The sequence below is a fragment of the Colius striatus genome, chromosome 7 (assembly GCF_028858725.1).
Source record: "Colius striatus isolate bColStr4 chromosome 7, bColStr4.1.hap1, whole genome shotgun sequence".
Lineage (NCBI taxonomy): Eukaryota > Metazoa > Chordata > Aves > Coliiformes > Coliidae > Colius > Colius striatus.
Genome location: NC_084765.1, coordinates 16,908,811 through 16,929,346, shown reverse-complemented (window position 1 = coordinate 16,929,346; position 20,536 = coordinate 16,908,811). Strand labels below are relative to the sequence as shown.

The following is a 20,536-nucleotide window of genomic DNA, read 5'->3' as shown; positions in this document are numbered from 1 at the left end:
CACATAAATGAAAGTCAGGACTTCATCCACAGAGGAGGAAAACCTCAGCATTGGAAGGGAGGACCTCATCCAAGGAGTATCAAAATGTTAACATTGCACAGTGTATCCATTGAGAAATGGTGAAGATTTCAGGGTAGACAGTTTTTCCGACCAAAATGCGACTATTGCCAAACCACTTCTTTGGGTGGACTGAGTTTACATGAATTGCTCATTGCCTACTTAAAACCAAAGTATAATCAGGGTGCCTGCAATATAGATCGTTGTCAGTTACAAATATCCTGACACCATGACCTGATTCTTACAGTCAGGGCAAAGAATAATCAATATTTCCTGAGCTTAGTCAAGGTGATGTGGTAATTACATAGGAAGCCTGTGTTAACTGCTGTTAAAACAGTAATATTATCTACTGCTGATGGTGTATTCCAAGGTCTGCCACTCAGGCATCACACTTGAGCCACAATTTTAAATTTCCATATCTGAAGAGAAACAGACGTTGTTGTATTTGAGTGTGTAAATAAACAGCCTAGCTTCCTCAAAATAGCTTTAAAGTGTTGTCAAGTGGGGACTTGAACACTGAGGTCTCTTAATCACACTGGAAGCTTTTTAAGAGAAGAAACTGCTGCAATGCTGGTTGTAATCAGAAATGGTGAAAAACAGTGACGGTATGTTCACAGCTCCTTCTTCAAAAAAGAACCATTCATCTTGCACTTTTCAGTCTGATAGCTTAAGATCTGGCCTGCTGATGAGACAGTATCTCTAAAACCACATAGTGCTTTATAAATGTTTGGCAGTAGGACAGTGAATTTTTAGGGCACTGGTAAGTGAAGTTCCTACTGCCTTTCTGGCTGAACTCAGACATTTCTCATTAAAGACCAAAATGTACAAGGTGCTGGTTACACTTAGCCTTCACAGCAGTTTCTTCTGAAAAGAGTATCTGTCTGGTTGAGAGTTCTGGTCTCTGAGTGGGAATTTAACAAGCTATTTCCATCTGTTGCTGCAGGCAGTGTTTCAGAGTATGGGTTCATTTGTGACTCATGTTTCCTTTCTCTCCTTTCCCTGCCCCCTTTCTCTCTCTCATCTTCTTTCCTCTGCAGAGGGGGTAAGAACGAGCCAGAACCAGAGCAACCAATCCCTCGAAAGGTGCAGATTCGTTCACTCCCTTCCTTGGAGGATATTGATCCAGATGTGTTAGATAGCATGCACTCATTAGGCTGCTTCCGTGACCGAAATAAACTCTTACAGGACTTGTTGTCAGAAGAGTAAGCACTTGCTCAGTCTTCATATCAGTTGGGTATCCATGGGCTGGGATGCTTATAGATGTTGGGAGAGGCAGAGAGAGTCTTAACTAATTTCTATCACTGTGAGGAACTGGTGGCAACTTCTCACACTCTGGCTGCTCGTTTGATGGTGAGATATTGGGAGCGAGCACTCAGCCCCTCTTGTACCATGTGTTCAGAAGCTCACAGTCTGAGCAGCAGCAGAGGCACGGTGCTCTCTCTTCTCTTGCTGCCCAGCAAGCTCATTTCAGGAAAAGATGGGCCATGCAATCTTGATGGGGAGATATCATCGTTATTTGTGTTGGATGTGACTTTGTTGGCAAATTTCTGTTCATTTCAAGCTTACACTTAAGAGTTGGTGTACTTCCTGAGGTGTTAAGAGAAACACATAGTGGAAAGAGCACTTAAGAGGCTCAGGAGAGCTGTCTTGCTGCCACCCTTGGTTTGGACTTCCTGTGGACATGTTACCTTGTCTGGCCTGTGCCTCTGTTCTGTGTGTGTAACAAAGGAATCATAGGTCCTTTCCTCACTAGCTGCTTGTTGGAGAGTGACAACAAGATTCTCAAAAGCTTTGTGCGATATGTATCTAGCTGGCAAGTACACTACTAGTTACAGCTTATTTACAAAAACTGTAATTGTTGCTTTGATGAGAAGGTTTGTCTACATGTTGATGGGGATTTTTTTCTCTTCAAATTTAAAGATTTTTTTCTTTTTTTTCAGAGAAAACCAAGAGAAAATGATTTATTTTCTTCTGCTTGACCGTAAGGAGAGGTATCCTAGTCATGAAGATGAGGATCTTCCCCCTAGAAATGAAATAGGTACTACAGATATGACCTCTGTCACCATTAATCCATCTCTACTACTTCCTCTTCACCTTTTAATATATATCCAAACCTTCCCACTGAAACAGTGGGAAGTGTACAGCGATGATGAGAATCCTCAGCCTGAGGCAGGCAGGTCTGTTTGGTGGTTAACTCGAAGGCTTCATTTTTCAGGACCTGTCTGCCTTACAGTGCAGAAACATCCAAGCTGGTCCTGAACCAAATCTTTAAAAAACATCATGGGAACCCACAAACTGGGATTTGCAAGCAGGGGAGGTTTAGAAGCAGTATAGCCTAGAGGCAGAATTTTCTAGTTATTGATCTGCATGCAGTATCATGGAAATACTGCTTCTGGACTTGAGCTAGTAAGACTGTAGCATTGCATCCCTGTGAAGTTATATATGTACACATTCTCTTTTCTGTAGGTAAATACACTGTTGAAAGTATGAATAATAAATCACCTGTTTGTAGCACATACATCAAACTCATGTTTTTAAGACTATCTTAGAAGGATTTTTCAAACTTAATGTGCAGTGAGATTATATAGCTTACAAAGCTTTTGTTATACCACTTTATTCCTGAAGAATTTTTTGTCAGTATTTTAGGGTACTACTGATCACTAGGGACTTGACTAATATGGACAACAGGAAAAATGGTTCCCTGAGGAGTTATTTATACAAATTACTTTTACTGTGAGAGTGACAAAAGAACTAAGAAAAATTTAGTCACCTCTATCAGTGACCTGAAATAACATTTTTACATGGTAGCATTATGATTTTGAGGTGGTGTATTTCAGCACTTTGAATGCTAGAAGCAAAGTGCTCTTTATTTTCACTGGAAAGCCTGGGATCTCCCAAGCCTAGAGGGTAGTGGTGTATTGAACTGTAAGTTTGTTTAATAGTCAAATTATTATCTGAAATAATTTGTCAACACAATAATTTTTAAACTCCTGCATGTTAGCAGGGATCTTGATGAAGGTGGGTAGATGTGCTGACTGCATGTCCTGTGGTCAAAAGCCCCTTGCTCAATGCAGCTTATCATCCAGCACTTTACTAATCAGCTTTTGACTCAAGCAGATTATCCTGCCATGTAAGGACACCATCATCTTTCGTCACAGGAATGTGACTCTAGAATCTTAAGCATGTAACTGAGTACATAGCTTTGCCCTAAATACATCACATCTTTCTTTCACATGCCACATTATTTTCATGGTTTGAACTGAAATATTACACTAAACTCTTGTATTTTTTTGTACAAGGAGTACTACTCTGAATGTGTCATTGTGCCTCATAGGCACATTTTAGACTCTTTGAGCATTATTATTTGAGATTTTGTAGGTTGTATTTCCTCTTCCACAGAGGTTTTCCATGTCCATGTTCTCAGTAGTATCTCTAAGAACATAGGGCAAGGTTTAATTGAAAGCAGTCATGCCTCTGATGAATATCTCACCATCAGCCATTAACAATGACCTTGCACAAACGAAGAAGAGCAGAGAAAAAGAAACCACATTCATGAGAGTTGTGCATTGCCTGAGCTCTTGCCAAAAAAAACCCAGAAAAGTGCATCTCGGAGTATTTTCCTCTTTCTTTACATTTCAGGATGGATGCAGAAAAGATCTCAGAAAGTATGGATGAAGGTAAAAATATGGCCAGCTCAGACTAGTATTCTCTTCTAATTTTCCTTTTGTCTGCTTCAGCTGTATGAAGTTTTCTCAAAGGGCCAGGGGAGGGCCACCTTCATTATCCTTCAAGTCCAGCACCATTTTCTTTACCTGAAAACACAGAAATAAGAAACTTCTCAGTATAATAAATTAATGTCAACTAATCTCTGTTTGAGAAAAAAAAAAAAAGACTTTTGTCAAGTGGAGTTTCTTAACAAACCGGAGAAAAAGAGAGTGGACCAGAATTAACCACGTATGAGACAGGTGCCTCATCTAAACTCAGAAGTTGAACTTTTATTTCCCACCTTCCAGGTGAATGCCTTTCTAATTGGATCGTAACCTATATAATTCTCCCTCTCTCTCTAAAAATCCTGAGGAGCAGCTTCACTTTTCTGATGTGAAATAAAAGGAAAATACATCCTTAAAACTATCACAGATCCAGACTAGGACTTTATTTTTTTTCACTTTGTGAAATATGCCCAGAGTCAAGGGAAGGGCAAACATTGGAGGTTTTCCTATTTTTAGTTCCTATGCTTCTGCAAAATCTTGTACTGCTTTTATGTGCCACCAGTATAGTCTTTATGTCTGTGTATTTAACTATCTCTTTGTTATCATCTTTAGTCTTGACAGTGATGACAGTCTTGATGTCTTCTTGTTTCTTACCCAGCTGCTTTAAAAAAATACGTACAATACTTTCTACCCTCAGCCTTCTGTAGTGTAGGATTGTGGACAACTTTAGAGAGGAATCAATTACCTTTATTAGCTCAATCACATTCATGCAAACCTCTGGATATATTTTCCACCAAACTTTTGTGAATGAATTTATAGTTGTGCTTCACCACCTGTTCTTTTTGCTTAGTTACTCTCTTTGACAGCTTAAAATATGGATTGGAAATTAGTATCTTCCAGCATCTTGAGCAGCAAGGACTGACATAAAAGAGCAGTTTAACTTATTGACAATATCCTCCTCTTTAGTTATTCTGTTGATATCTTCATGGTCCCTTTGGCTGTTGTCCTTCTCTCAAGCTTCTCTTTCTGATGGCTGTACAAAACAGTAATATTCATGTCTTCAGCTAATTGCTCTTGAGATTTCTTCTTTCCTGTCCTTTAATGTCCATCTTATATTTGGCCTCTCACTTGCCTGAGTATCACTTAGCTGAGTTTGCATTTGCTAAAGTCTTCTGTTTTGAACATATTTGGATCGAATTGCTTTTTAAAATCTCTGTCCATAAAATGTTTTTCTTGCCTTTTTCCATCTTTCTTGTTGAGATTCTATTATTAACTCACATTGATGCGGTCTCATCTCCATACTTTTGATGTTAACTTCTTTCTTCATTTTCTTCTTTTCTTTTAAACTGCATTTTTCATCTTTCCTTTCTAATGTCTGATATCTCCCTGCAGAACTTGTATCAACTCTGAGTTGTTGATACCAAATGTAATTACGGTGTCGTTTTGTATGTTACTTGGCTCCAGTCACACTTTTGGTAACATCAGTTGTCCTGTGAGATGAATCCTTTCTTACTGCTTGAGCTTGCTTGAGGAAGCAAGAGTTTGAAATGCCTGAACTTTGTCCTAGGTTACTTTTAACTACTTACACATGTGCAGCTGAAGTCACCCAGTATGATTGCATTATTAGGTTTATCTCCCTTTGGTTTCCCCCAACTTTATGCACTGTGTATTTTTCCTAATCTGGAGGTCATTGTCCCTGCTTGTATTTTCTACTCTCTTTTTATTGCTGGACATAGTTTGAAATGCAGTGGCTACTTTTTTCTAATTAATTTTTAAGAGGAACATTATTACTGTTAAGCAAAGAATACTTGGGTTACACAGTGATGGAGTCAGTTGTTATCACTAGCCTATTTGCATTTGCACCATGTTTGCTCAAACTCATTGTTTCAAGAACAAGCTTTGCCTCAAAGATGTCTTATTCTGAAAAACATCATGTGAGAAAGGGAAGAAACAAGCATAGATGAGGATTGTGAGGAGAGCGGGATGATAAAATTTAAACTGTCAGACTGGGTGGTAGAGGTAGAATTGTCAAATGGGGTATTTCTGGTTTTACAAAAGAATCCTTGCAGAGAAAGGAGCCTTAAGGGCTGGTGAGCTAAGTGCAGGGGTAGAGGATGTTTTTTTTTACAAGTGGTTACTCTCCTCTAAAACAAAAAATGCGTCTATAAATAGAGGCAGGGGACTGAAGTAACTCAACCAAAGAAAAGAAAATCCTCCTCCTGTATTCTTTTTTCTGCCTTCCTCCTTTTTACTGTTTTAATGCCATGAGACCTGCTAGTAATAAAACATCTCAGCAGGCCTGCATTTGGTTGCCTGCTTTACCATGGAAATGTGTATGCTTTGGCAATGCAATGGTTTCTGCAATACAGTTTGGTATCTAAAGACTCTTTTCATAGTAATTTAGGTGCTCCTCAGAATCTCAGTAAACGTTTGTCAGCACCTTTAGGAATGAATGCCTTTAAATATCTTATTCATATTGCCTCAGTTTTCACTCTGAAAAGTGAAAGCAGCACTTCGATACCTCATTGAAATGTTACACAATAAAAAAAAAAATGTAAAGCACTTCAGTTACTCTAGCAGTAAAAGCTGTATGATGACCTCAGAGATAGCTCTCATTGGAGATTCATCTCAGGTAGACAAGTATGTTTAATTTGTAATGCTGAAGGAGAAGAAATATAAAGCAGTGGGGAAAACCTGTAATCTAATCTTAAGGATGCAAAAAAGGGTATGTTTTGAGAGGATAATGCAATTTTGAGTTCAGAGTGTACTCATGTCCCTGTGTCACATTTAATCTAGCTGTCAGGGATATCAAAGACAGACTCTAGCAACCCAAATACATATACAGGATCCCTAGATAGCTTGTACTCTGGCTAACAGCTTGTGCTATAGCCTATGCTATGTTATTATTGTTGTTGGCTTTGTAAGATAATTTCTGCAAGCTATGGTGTAATTGTACTTTTATTTTACAGTGCTTGTACATTCAAGGCAGTGCTCCTTCTCTCTGTAGACAGATTGCCACTTATGTCTTAATGTTTGAAAACTTGGAAGGTAGAGATTGCAAAAGTTCATCTCCATCACAAAGATATCTATCTCTGTAGAGGAGATGTGAGAACAAGATTGTTGGGAGAGGGTTTAACCAGCCTGTGCGAGGTAAGTCCCAGATGCATGGAGCTGATGGCATTCTCTTTGTGTACAGATCCCCCCCGGAAGCGTGTGGACTCACCAATGCTGAACCGGCATGGCAAGCGGCGGCCTGAGCGCAAGTCCATGGAGGTTCTCAGCGTGACAGACGGCGGCTCCCCAGTCCCTGCTCGCAGAGCTATTGAAATGGCACAACATGGACAGAGGTGGGTCTCTCCTTTACCCAGGAGTCCTGCCTGTCTGTATTTGCTACCCACTTTGATGTTGCATATCTCAAGGAGTTGCAAAGCTTTTATATTCACGCCAGCACTCATTACAACTTCCAAGCACATTTGCAACATGACCTGGCAGCCAACACTGTTTATGCACGCGGGACCAGAAGTCCTGCCAGGGGCTTAAGAGTCCTGATGGCTTGCAGCTATTGCTCAGGAAATCACCACATCCTCTGGGTAAGATTCATCTCACCTCCTTTTAATTGTTGAGAACATAGTATTCGGTCTGAGCTTCTGACACAGCCTGTCACACTAGACAGTGAGGACAGATGAGGGCTTTGGAAGGTCTCAGGTACATATCACCTCTGTTCCAGCAATCATAGATGGAATGAATGACCCTCTGGTTGTTCCTCTCTGTCTCCATAACCTACAATGGGAATCTAGATGACTGTCTTGGATTAGGTGCCTGGCTTTCAGGGACCTGAAGTTAAATGAGGTGAACCTCACCCTTCATGTCATCAGGACAGCTTGACTCTGGAAAGCTCTGCCCAAACATATGTAGATGTCTCTAAAATGTGCTGTCAGAGCCAGCATGCATCTGACCTAGCTAGCAACAGGACAAGGGGTAATGGGATGAAGCCGGAACACAAAAAGTTCCACTTAAATATAAAAAAAATATATTTTACTGTGAGAGTGAGGGAGCAGTGGAACAGGCTGCCCAGAGGGGTTGAGGAGTCTCCTTCCTTGGAGGTCTTCAAGACCCACCTGGACATGTTCCTATGCGACCTGATCTAGGTGGACCTGCTTCTGCAGGGGGGTTGGACTAGGTGATCTCTAAAGGTCCCTTCCAACCCCTACCATTCTGTGATTCTATGATTCTATGACCCACACAAATTACCACATGTCTGTAAAGGGAAGGAATAAATATAGTTTTGCCTCTTCTCTATCAAAGTGTCAGTCTTGTGGAGAAACAACAGAGGAGAACAGTGTCTTCTCAAGTCAGATTCTGGGAGAGTCAGGGAGCTGTGGAAGTTACTTCCTCTGTCCCTATGACTAGCTTAAGAAAAGCACATGTGTTTGGAGTCACACGAGCAACATAAAAGAACATTTCATATATATGGTGATGATGATGCTGTAATTTCTGTTTTAGCTTTACAATTTGATTTTTTTTGGTTCAACTCTTAAGATCTGCTTAAAAAAAGCCTACTGTGCCCAGAAACATCTTTTGCTGACTGAGAACTGGGTGAAGAACATTAAATAATATCCAGAGGCCTCTAGAATTTCTGGAAAATTTTATTGGCAACTGTTACAGTTCCATCTACAGTGAGGAAAAAGTGGTGATTTCTAGAATCTCTGCTAGGACTTACTTCAGACTGGATATATGTCCTTGAGATACACCACCATAAAGACTTTTCATTGTAGTGTAGGTTGGAAACCCTGTCATGGATGTAATTTGCATTGGTGTGAGATCTGGGCAAAGGAAGTGTTCAGGACAAGGTGTGTTCAGTGTTGGTCATAGGCCTCAAAGCAATAAGAACAGACACAACACTGGCAAACAGTTGCTCACTCCATATTCAGTTTTCAGTGTTCGTTCTGGTGGCTGGTAGATTTTATGGGCCATGAAGAGCCAGACAGAGATGAATCTCTTTCCCCCTACCACAAGGCTGCTTTGGGTGAGTCCCAGTAGTCAGCAGCTGTTTACAGTAAGTGTCCAACTTGACAGAACAAATAGGAAGCATGAAATTGATCCCAAAGTTTTCTGAGAGCTGAAATCTTTCCTCTTCCCTCTCAGCCTTGACTTCAGGTTCATAAGCCTGAAAAGGCCAAGCTGTGTCTTGCTGTCCAAAGTATTTCTTTTACTTTTAAATGTCTCACTCAAGTCTGCACATGAGGAAATAACTGAAGTCAAAAAGTCTGAGATGAGTTCAGAGCAGAGACATATCCAGGCTTCATAGCAGTAAAGAAGAGCTTTGGCTTAAGGAGGAAGTGAAACCTACTAGGCACAAAAAAGGTAGAGGGCAGTGAACACCACAACTCATTGCTGGACATAAAGGTGTGATTTAAGGGTGGAGAAAGGGATGCAATAACACCATGATTGATGATGACGGGTTTGGTAGTGCTTGTTTTGGAAGGGATTAAAGGGAAGATGTTATTCTACTCATTGTGTGAGCTTCCATAATTCATACCATCCCCATCCACAGATGACAACGGCACATTTTGTGTTGCTGGCAGCAGAGTCGTTTATAACGTGAACTGGCTTCATTAACGAACACCGCTGTACTAGGACTGTCTGGAGACAATGCATTGCTGATGGGGCACCATCTGTCAGAACAGTCAGGAACAAAATGACATGTGCCTTCCACCCAGAGTGGGGGATTTTTAATGGCTAGTTGCATATTATGTTCCAGGAAACAACCCACTGATGGTGGATTTTAGAGCAGCAGGGCATAGATCCCAGAGATGGATGCTTTTCTATGAATGACGTTTTTTTGGTCTCAACAGATGACTATCAGTCAGGGCTTTTATCCTACAATACCAGGAAGACAGGAAGGTGAACCATGGAAACAGGTCTCCTTTTTAGACAGAGGTGACTTGTGTAGACATCCAGAGACACAGCCATTTCTTCTTTCTTGAGTTGACGGAGATATTCTTCTAACCAATGGGCAGAGCACACCCATGTGTCTTGTGATGTAGTCCCATTGTCCTCTTTCCCAGGGATGAGTTCACTTGCATAAAGGGGATTTATGTTATAACCTCTGGTTTATGTGTCTATGAGATGAATTGTGCTTTTGGTAACGATGTGGGGACTCTACAAGTGTTTGGTCTTGACTTTCTTAAGGGCATATCTTTCCACTGAGATTTGAAACTTGTCAGCCTTCAGTTCTGCAGGCTGGGCAAGTATTAAGTGAAAAAGTCTTTTGATGTCTTCGTTTTGCATAATGGAAGAGTGGAACTCGGCACAAAAGCTGCTTGCTGAGCTTACAGGCTCCTTGAAATTCTTGTGCTGATCTCTCCAAGTGTTCTCCAGTATGCAGAAACACCAGCCACCCTGAAACTGGTGACTAAGTTTTGTTAATTCTTGGTTTTCCCTGCTAATTGTCAACTGCAGATTCATAATTACATCTTAATTGCTTCTGCTGTTGTGGTATCCACAGCTCTCAGACTAGATAGTATTTCATTGAAATGTCCAAAGGAAAGAGGTAGGTTCTGAGCTTAGTTTAAAAGCAGCTAATTCATCTCTCGTGCCAAAATTACAGACTAGAAAGAATTCCATGGGAGCTTGAATCCCTCAAGGATATGCCAGAAATTTTCTGCAGCTCTGTGGTGCGAGTCCAAAAACTGTTCTAAAATGGGCTTCATTAACTATACTTTTTCTTCTGGTTACTGAAGTGGATAGCTTGCATGAAAGATCAGCTAACTTTAGGAAGCAGTGTTTTGTGAAATGGTGAAGCATATTACCAGTGAAATGTATTACAGAGAGCTTTCCCTTTAGCAAAGCATAGGGAGTTTTGCTTGTAAGCTTCAGGGATTCAGACCCAAGATGCTAAAGAAGGGCATTTCTCTATACATTGAGTATAGGGAAGAGAGTTGAGAGTTAGAGGTAATGGACCCTACAAATTAGAATGCAAAATGCATTCCTGTAAGAGGCTCTATGGTCTGATTTTAACCTTTTCCCAGATTGTGCTCAGTGTTTAGGTCTTCTAGAAAAGCCTGAGTAATGAGCGATTTGCGACTTGTGCCTTCAGGCATGTTCTGTTTTCCCCAGACAATGTGACAAAGTAGATGGTACCTGAGTTTTGCAAATGGATAAAAGAGAGCAGGGTATACAAGTATATGTGGGGGAAATCATCTTAGACCTCAGAAGTCGGGGGGATTTAATGAACTTCAGCACTGCTTAGGCTTGAGCCATAGTTGGAAAGTAAAAGTTTTTCAGAGCATTGTTTAAAAAGGGGAGGATGGGCTGGGGGGCTGGGTGTCCAGCATTGCTTCAGGTGACTCTCTTTTATAATTGTCCACACTAGTAACTCTGTTTTCTCACTTTGTTCCTGCCATAGTAAAACAATGTTCAGTAAAAGCCTGGATATCTCTGAAGCCAATCCCAAATTCAACAAAGAAGAAAGGTATAAACACTGACAATATGTTCCTCTCCTCTACCTCACTGCTGAGACCTTAAAGATGCAGTACTTACCTTCTCCTTGTGGGGACATAGCTGTTCTCTCTTTATAGAGAAACAAAAAGCATGGGATATTTACAGACCCACACTACATATATATTTGTACAGTACCATTCATTTGAGGCTATCCCCAGTGCAGCCTATGACTGTACTAATGCTTTCCCCACTAAAATTTCATCTTAGTACTACTTCTGGTTCAGTCCTGCCATGAGTAAGGATGCGCAGGATAGAAGAAGTATTTGCTAGAAGAGGACTGCTTTGGGAAGAATTGGAATTTAAAACACCAGGAAAGCCCAGAGTACTGCAATCCCAGAACTAGAAACAGCAGCACAACTGAGTCACTGACAGCAATGGTAGGAAACTTAGAAAATCCTGTCTGACGGAGCAAAATACTAGGTGCCTGGAGGAAAACTCCTTAAGACTACCCTGACTGCATCAGAGAACACCCGAGAAACAGACAACTGAAGACAGACTTTTTTGGAGGATGATCCCGATCTAGTAACAGTTTAAGAAACAGATGGTGAAGAGTAACAAAACAAATAACTTCCTACTGAGAACAGGGGTATAAAGGAAGATGGGCAGGCCACCAGATTTAAGGAGTTTAAGTGTACTCATGTGGGCCCGTGAACCAAAAAAAAGTTGAGACTTTTGGGAGGGTTTTTAGTGGATGTGTTGTTCCTAAAATTTCAGTCTCAGAGGAAGTGAATTTTTCTCTCATGTTAAAAGCTGGCATCTCAACGGCAAATTCATCATCAAAATGTAATCTTTATATGTTTTGGACAAATGGTGAGCTTACCCAAAGTTTAGGAGTGTTCCATATGATTTAAAGAGGGGGAAGTAGTGGGTTCCTTAAAGGAATCTGTTGACTTCCAAACCATTCTTCTTTCTATTTCCCCTTTTAATAGAAACCTTTCTATTTTAAGATAAAAGTGGCCTGTAAGCCTCAGGAGATTTGCAGGATGTGTGAGGATAGCCCCCATTTTAGCCTTTTGCAGGATGAGGCAGTCCTTTGTGAGCAGTGTTTCAAGTCTTGAGCCTGCTACAGTGAAGAACATCGTGCATGTGCAAGAGATATTGTGCCTCATGTGGTGTGTAAAGCACCCTCTTTAAGATGCCAAGACGGGAACAAGCATTGGACCCGCACTGTTAGAAACCTCTAAGTTTCACAGCCATGCACAAGCAGTGGTTTTACAGCCTTTATTGGCTGGGCTTTCCTGGGCCCTTACCATAAACACAGAATTTCCCATTCCTTTCTTAGATTCCCACTGTACATAAGTTGTGTTCTTGATCACGTGGAACTTCCTGCATTAAAAGTTAGTCTGAAATTACATCAGAAATGAGCATTTCCACAGGAATTGAAAGTCTGGTCTGATAAGAGAAGTGCAGAAGTGTTAATTGTGACAGGAGAAGGGTCTTTCAGCAGATGTTCCCAGTGCCATTCATTGTCTCTCTCTCTTCTAGCAGCTGCTACAGCTGTGTTAGGAGCAGAGGCAATTACCTTTCAGGAAGTGCTGGGGGAATTTCTTAAATACACATGGACATTTCATGTTCTAACAGGTGATATTTTCCAGAGTACAAAAGGAGAAGTTTAGAGCACTGCACAAGGATCACCCAGTGTCCTTCTCACTGAAGGACCAGGCTGATTTTTGGAGGATCAGGTTTGCTGTGGTCTTACCTCCCTTGCACTTCTAGGAGTTAGGACGAAGGACTCCAGTGGTGGGAAAATAAGAGGACCTGGATTCTGGATCTGCGCACAGCCAAATGAAAGGAAAGGATAGGCAGCAAAGAGAACCCCAGCAAAATGGGGCTAGCTAATCATGGTGGCCATTAAAATTTTGGCCAATGTTTAATTATCCTACTTTATGATGTCTTTTTTTAAAGGAATACTGCATCTTTAAGGGTCCCTTCCCTCTAGATGCACATGGTTGTCTTAGTAGCTGAGGCCACTGTCCCTTTCTTTTTCTTTTTCTTTCTTTCTGACTTTCTTTCACCCCCTCTTTCAGTGCTTCTCTTCTTCTGTATCTGGGTTGCTGCAGCTCCGTAGTTCACTTGCTTCAGTATTGTAGGGAATGCACATGTCTGCGCTTCTGGGTCTATTGTGTCCTGGGGTTGTTCATTTTTCTAAAACCTCATTTCCCTTTTCCTTTTCCCTATTGTCAATTTGCTTTCCATTCTCTTTGTTAACCTCTTCAGTGCCTTCCCTGTTGGGAAAATGACTTGAAAGAAAAATTAATCCACCTTCTTGCACCCATTCTATTTACATGATAATATCCTGCATGTGTGAATATGGGTGTATTTTCTGTACAAATATACAACGGGTGTCAATTTGCTCTTCTCAGTCACATCACTGTAGATAGAGTTGTACAGGTACAATTAAGGACTGTCTTTGTCCTTAAATATATACATATATATGTGTTTGTGTATATATGAATTAGATCTTACCCAAATTTGCACTCCAGGACAAAATACAGATGGAGTGTCACTCAAACACATTAAAAAAAACCTTTCTATAATGCTTCTTTCCACTTCTCTTTTAATGCGTAGCACGACAGCTTTTCCTTTCTCTTCTAAGTATGTTTTGGTTTTACCTTTTGTCAGAGTTGCCTTGCGCTGCCCAGCCTGGTGTTTGCAATGTTGGTGTAACCGGAAGCATGGCTAGTTGCACTGAGCACTACACTGTGAAATCTACTGGGCATATATTAAATTTGGCATTTCTGTTGGTGACTGTCTTGTGGAGAATGGATTTTACTCACCCCGCCAGAGGTAGCTCTGGCAGCTTGGGAGCCTGTTATTGAAAATGGAGAGAATGAGAGAGAGAAAGAGACAGAGAGGAAAAAAAACAAACCAAACCCTCTGCACCCAATTTGAAAATCATATGGCTTGAAAATCTGATTTTTTAAAATTTATAATCTAATCTTTGTTAATACGAAAAGGTGGTGACACTTTCCTGCGTTTGCTTATCTGCACCCCTGAAAACTTTTTACCTCACTATTCTTTTTTTACTTTGGTTAGTAGTGAAAAATAAAGAACACTGAAGTTTTTGATTGTCACTAGGCTTCAAAGTCAGCATGCCAAAGATTCATTCTGCTTTCAGAGCTGCTGTTTCAGACTCTTTTCAGCACAGCATTGATTTATTCTCTATTCACATTTGAAAGATTTTCTTTGCAACCTTTAAGACCTAGAGACTGAATTTATTTTAAATGAAAAATGAGATCGCGGAGCACAAGATGGCATCCACAGAGATAAGTGCCAGGTTGCTGAGCTGATATGTTCTAGCTGATCTGAATTCCTGACTATAAGACCATCATGACTAATAAACCAGTATCAAAGCAGATTCACAGCTTGAGCTATGATCTTGTACCCTGGGCTCCCAAGCTGGCTCAGAAATGCATGCTTTAATAACCAATATGTTTCACAGTTCGTTCGTGTCAGAAAAAAAAGTACTCTTTACCAGGCCAGCTTGGGGGACAGAGGGACACTACACTGAGCAAACTGAGGACAAAAAGAACAATTTCCTTGATAACACTCTGATATAACTATGCCTTATTTAAGAGGCAGAAAAGAAATGCAACATGAAATAAAAACCCCATTGCTCTGCTGACTGCTTTAATTGGGATTGGTCTGGGAATTTTTTTTACAGCCTTAGTATGTCCCTCTCTATATTCCCCAGTGCCAAAGTTGGATGTGTCTGCAATGTTGTGAGCAGGACAAAAGTTGTTTTCTGGTAAATTGAACTGTCCCCCTTGTGTTCCTGGTCTCTAAAGACATTAGGCACCGGTGGCAATAATTGTGACCATTCAGTTCTTTGAACAGTGTTTCACTTTGCTTTTCCTACTCTTCTCTCCACCTGCCTCCACATCCCCCTCTCTCTCTCTTTTTTTTTTTCTCTCTCTCTCTTCATTTTCCCTTTCCGAGGATGGCGAGTGCTGATCCATTGGGGTAAGCTCTAGTTTTGGATTATTCCTGTTACTGGACCTGTTTTATCTTGTAGAGAAACTTTTCATTTGCACTTTACAAACACAATACAGGCTGATACACTTCAGTGAATGAGGCTTTGCCACAGGGAGAGAGAGAGATGTGGGAAGAAGCATTTTTGGTGCTTTTGTGTGTGTTTGTGTGCTTTTATGTTGGAGCCACACTCCACATAATTTACTTTTACATTCCTTTCTCTTCTCTTGTTTGTCTCTATGTTTCAATGTCTGTGAGCACAGAGAACTATCCTCAGACATTGTGCAGGTACCAGGATACCTTCTGAGAATGAAGGTCCCTTCTTTGTTACCATTTTTTGTATCTGTTTGGTACCCTCCAGTTAATTTTGATCCTAATTCATCTTTATTTTCTCCCTTTTTTTTTTTTTTTTGAGATTAAGATGAATCCCATCCATGTTATTAAAAAAATGCTGGGAATTCCCTCTCTTTTTTAGTATATGTTTTCACAAGAGGTGAACAGATGGCCCTAGAGACAGATATATCTAGAAAAGTTCTTTATTTTCAACAAAGAGGATATAGGTACAACTAGGAATGCAATTGTGCTTCAAATTAACATTCCATTGACAAATACTTAACAGAAGGAGAATATTTTATTAATAAATGATTTCATAAAAACATTGTAATAGATCACTACAGATTACAGCAAAAGCTTATGGAGAGAATACATATTGAGAAAGCTAATTAGCAGCAGCAACATTTACCTCTCATGTCTGTAGCATGCTTTACTATTTATTAATTCCTTCTAAACCATTTATAAATGGAACTTTAGTATAATTGGCCAATTAAGGAAGGTGATGCTGTTCAACATCACCCTCTGCATGTGCTGAAAGGGAGAAGAGGTGTGTTACCAACACCTTAGGTCCTGTCACTGTACTTTGTTTATGGCTTCATCTTACAAGCAGTTATTACCATGAGTAGACCTTCTGACTTAAGCATAAGTATTTCCAGTAAGAGCTACTGTAGTTAGTCTTACTTGCACAGTTGGGACTGTAAGACAGTGGAAGATCAAAGGTATTCTATTCATATTCCCTAGGTCAGGGAGCAAGAAAGCACAGTTTGTATCTCTTCAACACCCAAGAGTAATACTGATGAAATGTGGTATCACACAATGCCTGACTGGCTTACCTATTGCATATTAATTCAAATAATTTTCAGGCTTTTATAGCCTGAAAAATAGAATTTTTTGGTTTTATTTGAGTGAGCAAGCAAAGAGGAGTATCAAATTCCACCCAATTTATGCTTGAAGCAAATAAGAGGTTGGCTGGATATTTTGGAAATAATGTTCAAAACTATACATGGAATCAAAACAATTTAAAATTTCTAAGGCATTTCACCCAGGGACACAAGTCTGATGCATTACTGCATGTTGCATGCCTGCTGCAGGCTCTCCTTCTTGGAAGCATGGCTCTAGCTCAACCAGTTGCAAGGCTGTATTCAGCATCCTGGTAAAACTGTGCTATGAAAGCAAGTTCTGCTGGGACTGCAAAAAGCTACCAAAACTCCCCTCCAATTATAAGAAAAAATTCTGCAAGATGTTTATTGAAAGAAGAAATAAATGCCAAATCTGGCCCAAAGGTTTGATACTGGCTGTGAAGCCTTTATACTCTACTGGTGTGTAGATGGACTGTTTAAAGCATTTGAAAATTACTCTGAGTGAAGGGCTACATAGAGGTGCTCTGTACATGTGCTGTACACGTAGGTCAGCTACCCTTTTCCAACTTGTATTTCTCTCTGCCTGCATCTCAGCAGTGTGAGGCTTTAGCCCTTCACCTCTTACAGATCACATGAAATTCTGCAGTTCTTTGAAAACAACTGGAAACCAGATTCTGGCTCCTCAGTTTCACCAATAAGAGACAAACATGAATTGGGCTTCACATGGCTTCCTCTTTGATGGCAGCTGGCTGAAACAAGTAAACAATTACTTTAAAACAAAGGACTTTTAATCAAAGGACTGTTTAACTTTGATACTTTGAAGTATCACATATATGGAATAAGGTATAAAATCATCACAGCTACAAACTACAGCACACACATGGACATTTCGTTTCAGTCTTTGGCCTCTCTCTTTCATAGCTCAGATGTCTCCAGATTATTGTCAATCTATGAGATGGGAGGAGTAGCCTGCATTAGATTCAGTGTTCACCCTATGTGTAGAGTGTCCACCACATCTTCCCCTCCTAAACCTTGAGTCTAGTTCCCTCAGGGTTGGGTTTTTTTCAATTCCTCTCTTCAGGATCAGCAGAACAACTCTGTCACTTTGGAAGGGACTAAAAAGTCTCACCTTGGGTCTCTAAATCTAAATGTCCAGTGACATTTAATGCTTGCAGAGAATCTTAGGAGGTTACTCACTAATAGAGATTACCCATTCCCACTAAATAAACTTAGTTTATAGCCATAGAGGTAAGGTGATTTTTGAATTTTTCTCATAAGATCATCGAGGGTCTGCCATACTCATGTGCTGCCTGTAGGGCCTCATACCTTCATTTTCTGCCGAGAGAGATAAAAATTTAAACTCTCTCTGTCCTTTCATTACAGCATTTCAGCATAATGCAATGTTTTCGTTACTTTTAGCCCTGTCCCAGTTGTGTCCACCTGACTCTGAGATACAGGAGCAGTGCATGTGGTGGGGTTTTTTAAAACCTGAATTCCAGCATTTTGCAGCTAACGTGATCTTGATGGGAGGGACAAATCTGTCATTTTTGCCTGTTAGCATTTTTGTACTGGAGCACAGAACCTGCCACTCTACTGAGTTTTCATAGCCAGCTTGGGACTTGTGTTCCATTTGAAAAGGTAAATTATGGGATATATATTAAATTAAAGAATATTGAAAGAAGATCTTCTCAATCTGAGTGTCATATCCCATACCAGCACTCTCTGGTAAAGGGAAAAAGTTTGAAAATGTACAGTTTTCACCTCAACACTTAACCCAGGATATTTTTAACTGTTTCCACTGCTCCTATATACCATTTCCAGGGTGGACAAACTAAAACTTTCTGTAGGGCCTATTTTACTTCTTGCATGTAAATCAGCAGCAGAAATAAAGCTTATTCAATGGCAATCATGTGGATACTGAATGCATTCCCAGGAAGATTTCACACTAACTCTCTCTTCTGTCCCCTACCTCAGGCTCCTAGGCTGGATGAAAACACAGTGCCCAACAACTCTTTTTCAAATATTGCTTCCAATAAGGAGTTGGGTGTTGGGAGGTGGGGCCTGCCCTGTCTTGCCCTCTGTGCGTGTGATTTTCTGTTGAAAAATAGGAGGCAATGAGATGGGGAGGGGAGAATTTAGGACTGTTCAAAACACCTGATTGCAAAAAGGAAATAGCTGATTGGAAGTTTTAATCAAGTATCCTGGAATTCAGGTGAGTGTCAGAGAGGTATTCACCACAATTCAGTTAGTGGGAACATCTCTTAGCAGGAGTTTAACTCCTAAGTAGGTAGGTGTTCAGCTGCATCTCTGGGCACCTAAATGCCTTCCACATTTGTCCAAGATAATCTATAGACTCCTCTTGTCATCTATATTTTGGAAGAAGCTTTTCATGATGACTCATGCAAGGAAGGTTTCAACTAAGTGGACTTCTCATGTGCACAACATATCTGTGCTGTGCTCAGCTACTTCAGTTACAGGAAAGGCACAAAAAATTGCCTTTCAAAAGTGGAGCAGACAGTTCTCCACTTAACATTACTTTGCATAAACCTTTTTGAGTGCCCCAGATCTTGATGATACAAATTCAGGTTTAATCTAGTGCGAAAGAATGCCAAGACTGAGCTTCTAGTTTTTGACTGCTGCACTGTGATGGGCAGACTGCATCATGGTACAAGACAAAACCAAAGTGGAGGGCTTCTGCATAGAACAAGTGCCCTAGATTTTCATTATGCAAATTTAGAATTAATCTGGCAGAAGGGCATGCTGAGACTGGGCTTCTGGGTTTCACCTACTTACTGTGACAGACAAACTGCAATGAAATGCAAAGAAAACCACCAATGATTAGTCTGTGCAGAGGATACAAATAGAGGAAACCAGGCCTACCATTGCATTCAGTTGTAGCTTACTCTTTCCTTGGAAATACATCCTCTGATGCACGTGCCCTATTTTTTAATAATTCTACTACCCAAATTTATTTAGCCATATATGTCTGGGAGAAGATTTTAGAAACTGGAGGAGTGAGGGGGTTGTTTCATTCTTCTATGAGTAGAAGAGAATAAAGTGAGACAGTTTATGTTCTAAATTTGGGTTATATTCTCCTATGTATGAGCTGATATTAACTATCTGACCTGTATCAATTTTAAGTAAACTTTTGTGTACACACACACAAAGGCACAAAGCATACACATACATGCATGCACTCCCGTTTTCCAGGCATCTGCAGGATTTCACCTTTTCATGTTATCTTATGGCAAGTAATTGCTTTTGTGGCTCTTACTATAGGTAAAACACCAGTAGGTTTGCTATATTGACATGTTGCATGGTGGTTGTTGAACAACTAGGTCCTTAGCCAAGTCCTTTCCTACCCAATGTTTCAGCCTTCAAAACAATTTTCTTCCGATTGAAAAAGGATAGAAAACAGCTGCCTCTGGGGCTCACTCATTAACAATCACATGGATGGTTCTTTTTTCCTGCTGGGCGGCCCTCCTGGAAACTTCTGCTGCTGAAATGTCTGGGCATTTGGCCTGTCTGCCCTTTCAGCACATTTAGCGTGCATAGCATATTTGTATGTTATATTATCTACAGCTGACATTTTTCATAGATGTCCTTTGCTGGAGAGCATAGATGTATTATAGTATGAGTGACCTTGTCAGCAAATAAAAGGACGGTTTATTTTCCTTTGACTGGCCTCTTTGAGCACACTTGGGCTCTTGTCTTGATATTAGTAAAGTCATCAGCAACAGCAGACCTTATTATCCTGTAGGGAAGACCTGGCTTCTTTAATGCAACAACATGAAATCTTACTTGGAGAGCAGAGATGTAAAATTCACTAGCAAGAAGCTGGAAGGGGTAAAGCCAATGTGAGCTTTGATTTCATTTGGAAGTCATCACGTAGGAAACAATTGTGTGCCTGGGCTTTTACTTCATATCTGGAAGAATCGCCTGGCTTTGTGCCTTGCACCCACACTGCTTTCCGTGTTGCTCTTGACAGAGAACGTCCCATTCTGTGCCCACCAGTGCTGCAGAGAAGAGTATTCCCAGCACCAATGTGAATGTCTTGACAGTCGTTTTTTATTTCAGCAGTTCAGCTTGCACAGGTCAGGT

The 20,536-nt window shown here is 40.5% G+C and overlaps 1 protein-coding gene across 3 annotated transcripts in view; it reads left to right on the top strand.

The window, feature by feature from the left end:
• Positions 1-20,536, top strand: part of BRSK2 (BR serine/threonine kinase 2) — a 321,793-nt gene that overhangs the window by 267,768 nt on the left and 33,489 nt on the right. For all 3 annotated transcript variants that reach the window (XM_061999607.1, XM_061999606.1, XM_061999605.1), the window contains exons 10-12: positions 1,095-1,259; positions 1,998-2,095; positions 6,964-7,114. In XM_061999607.1, coding sequence (XP_061855591.1) covers positions 1,095-1,259; positions 1,998-2,095; positions 6,964-7,114 — 414 coding nt within the window. The remainder of the gene's footprint in view (positions 1-1,094; positions 1,260-1,997; positions 2,096-6,963; positions 7,115-20,536) is intronic.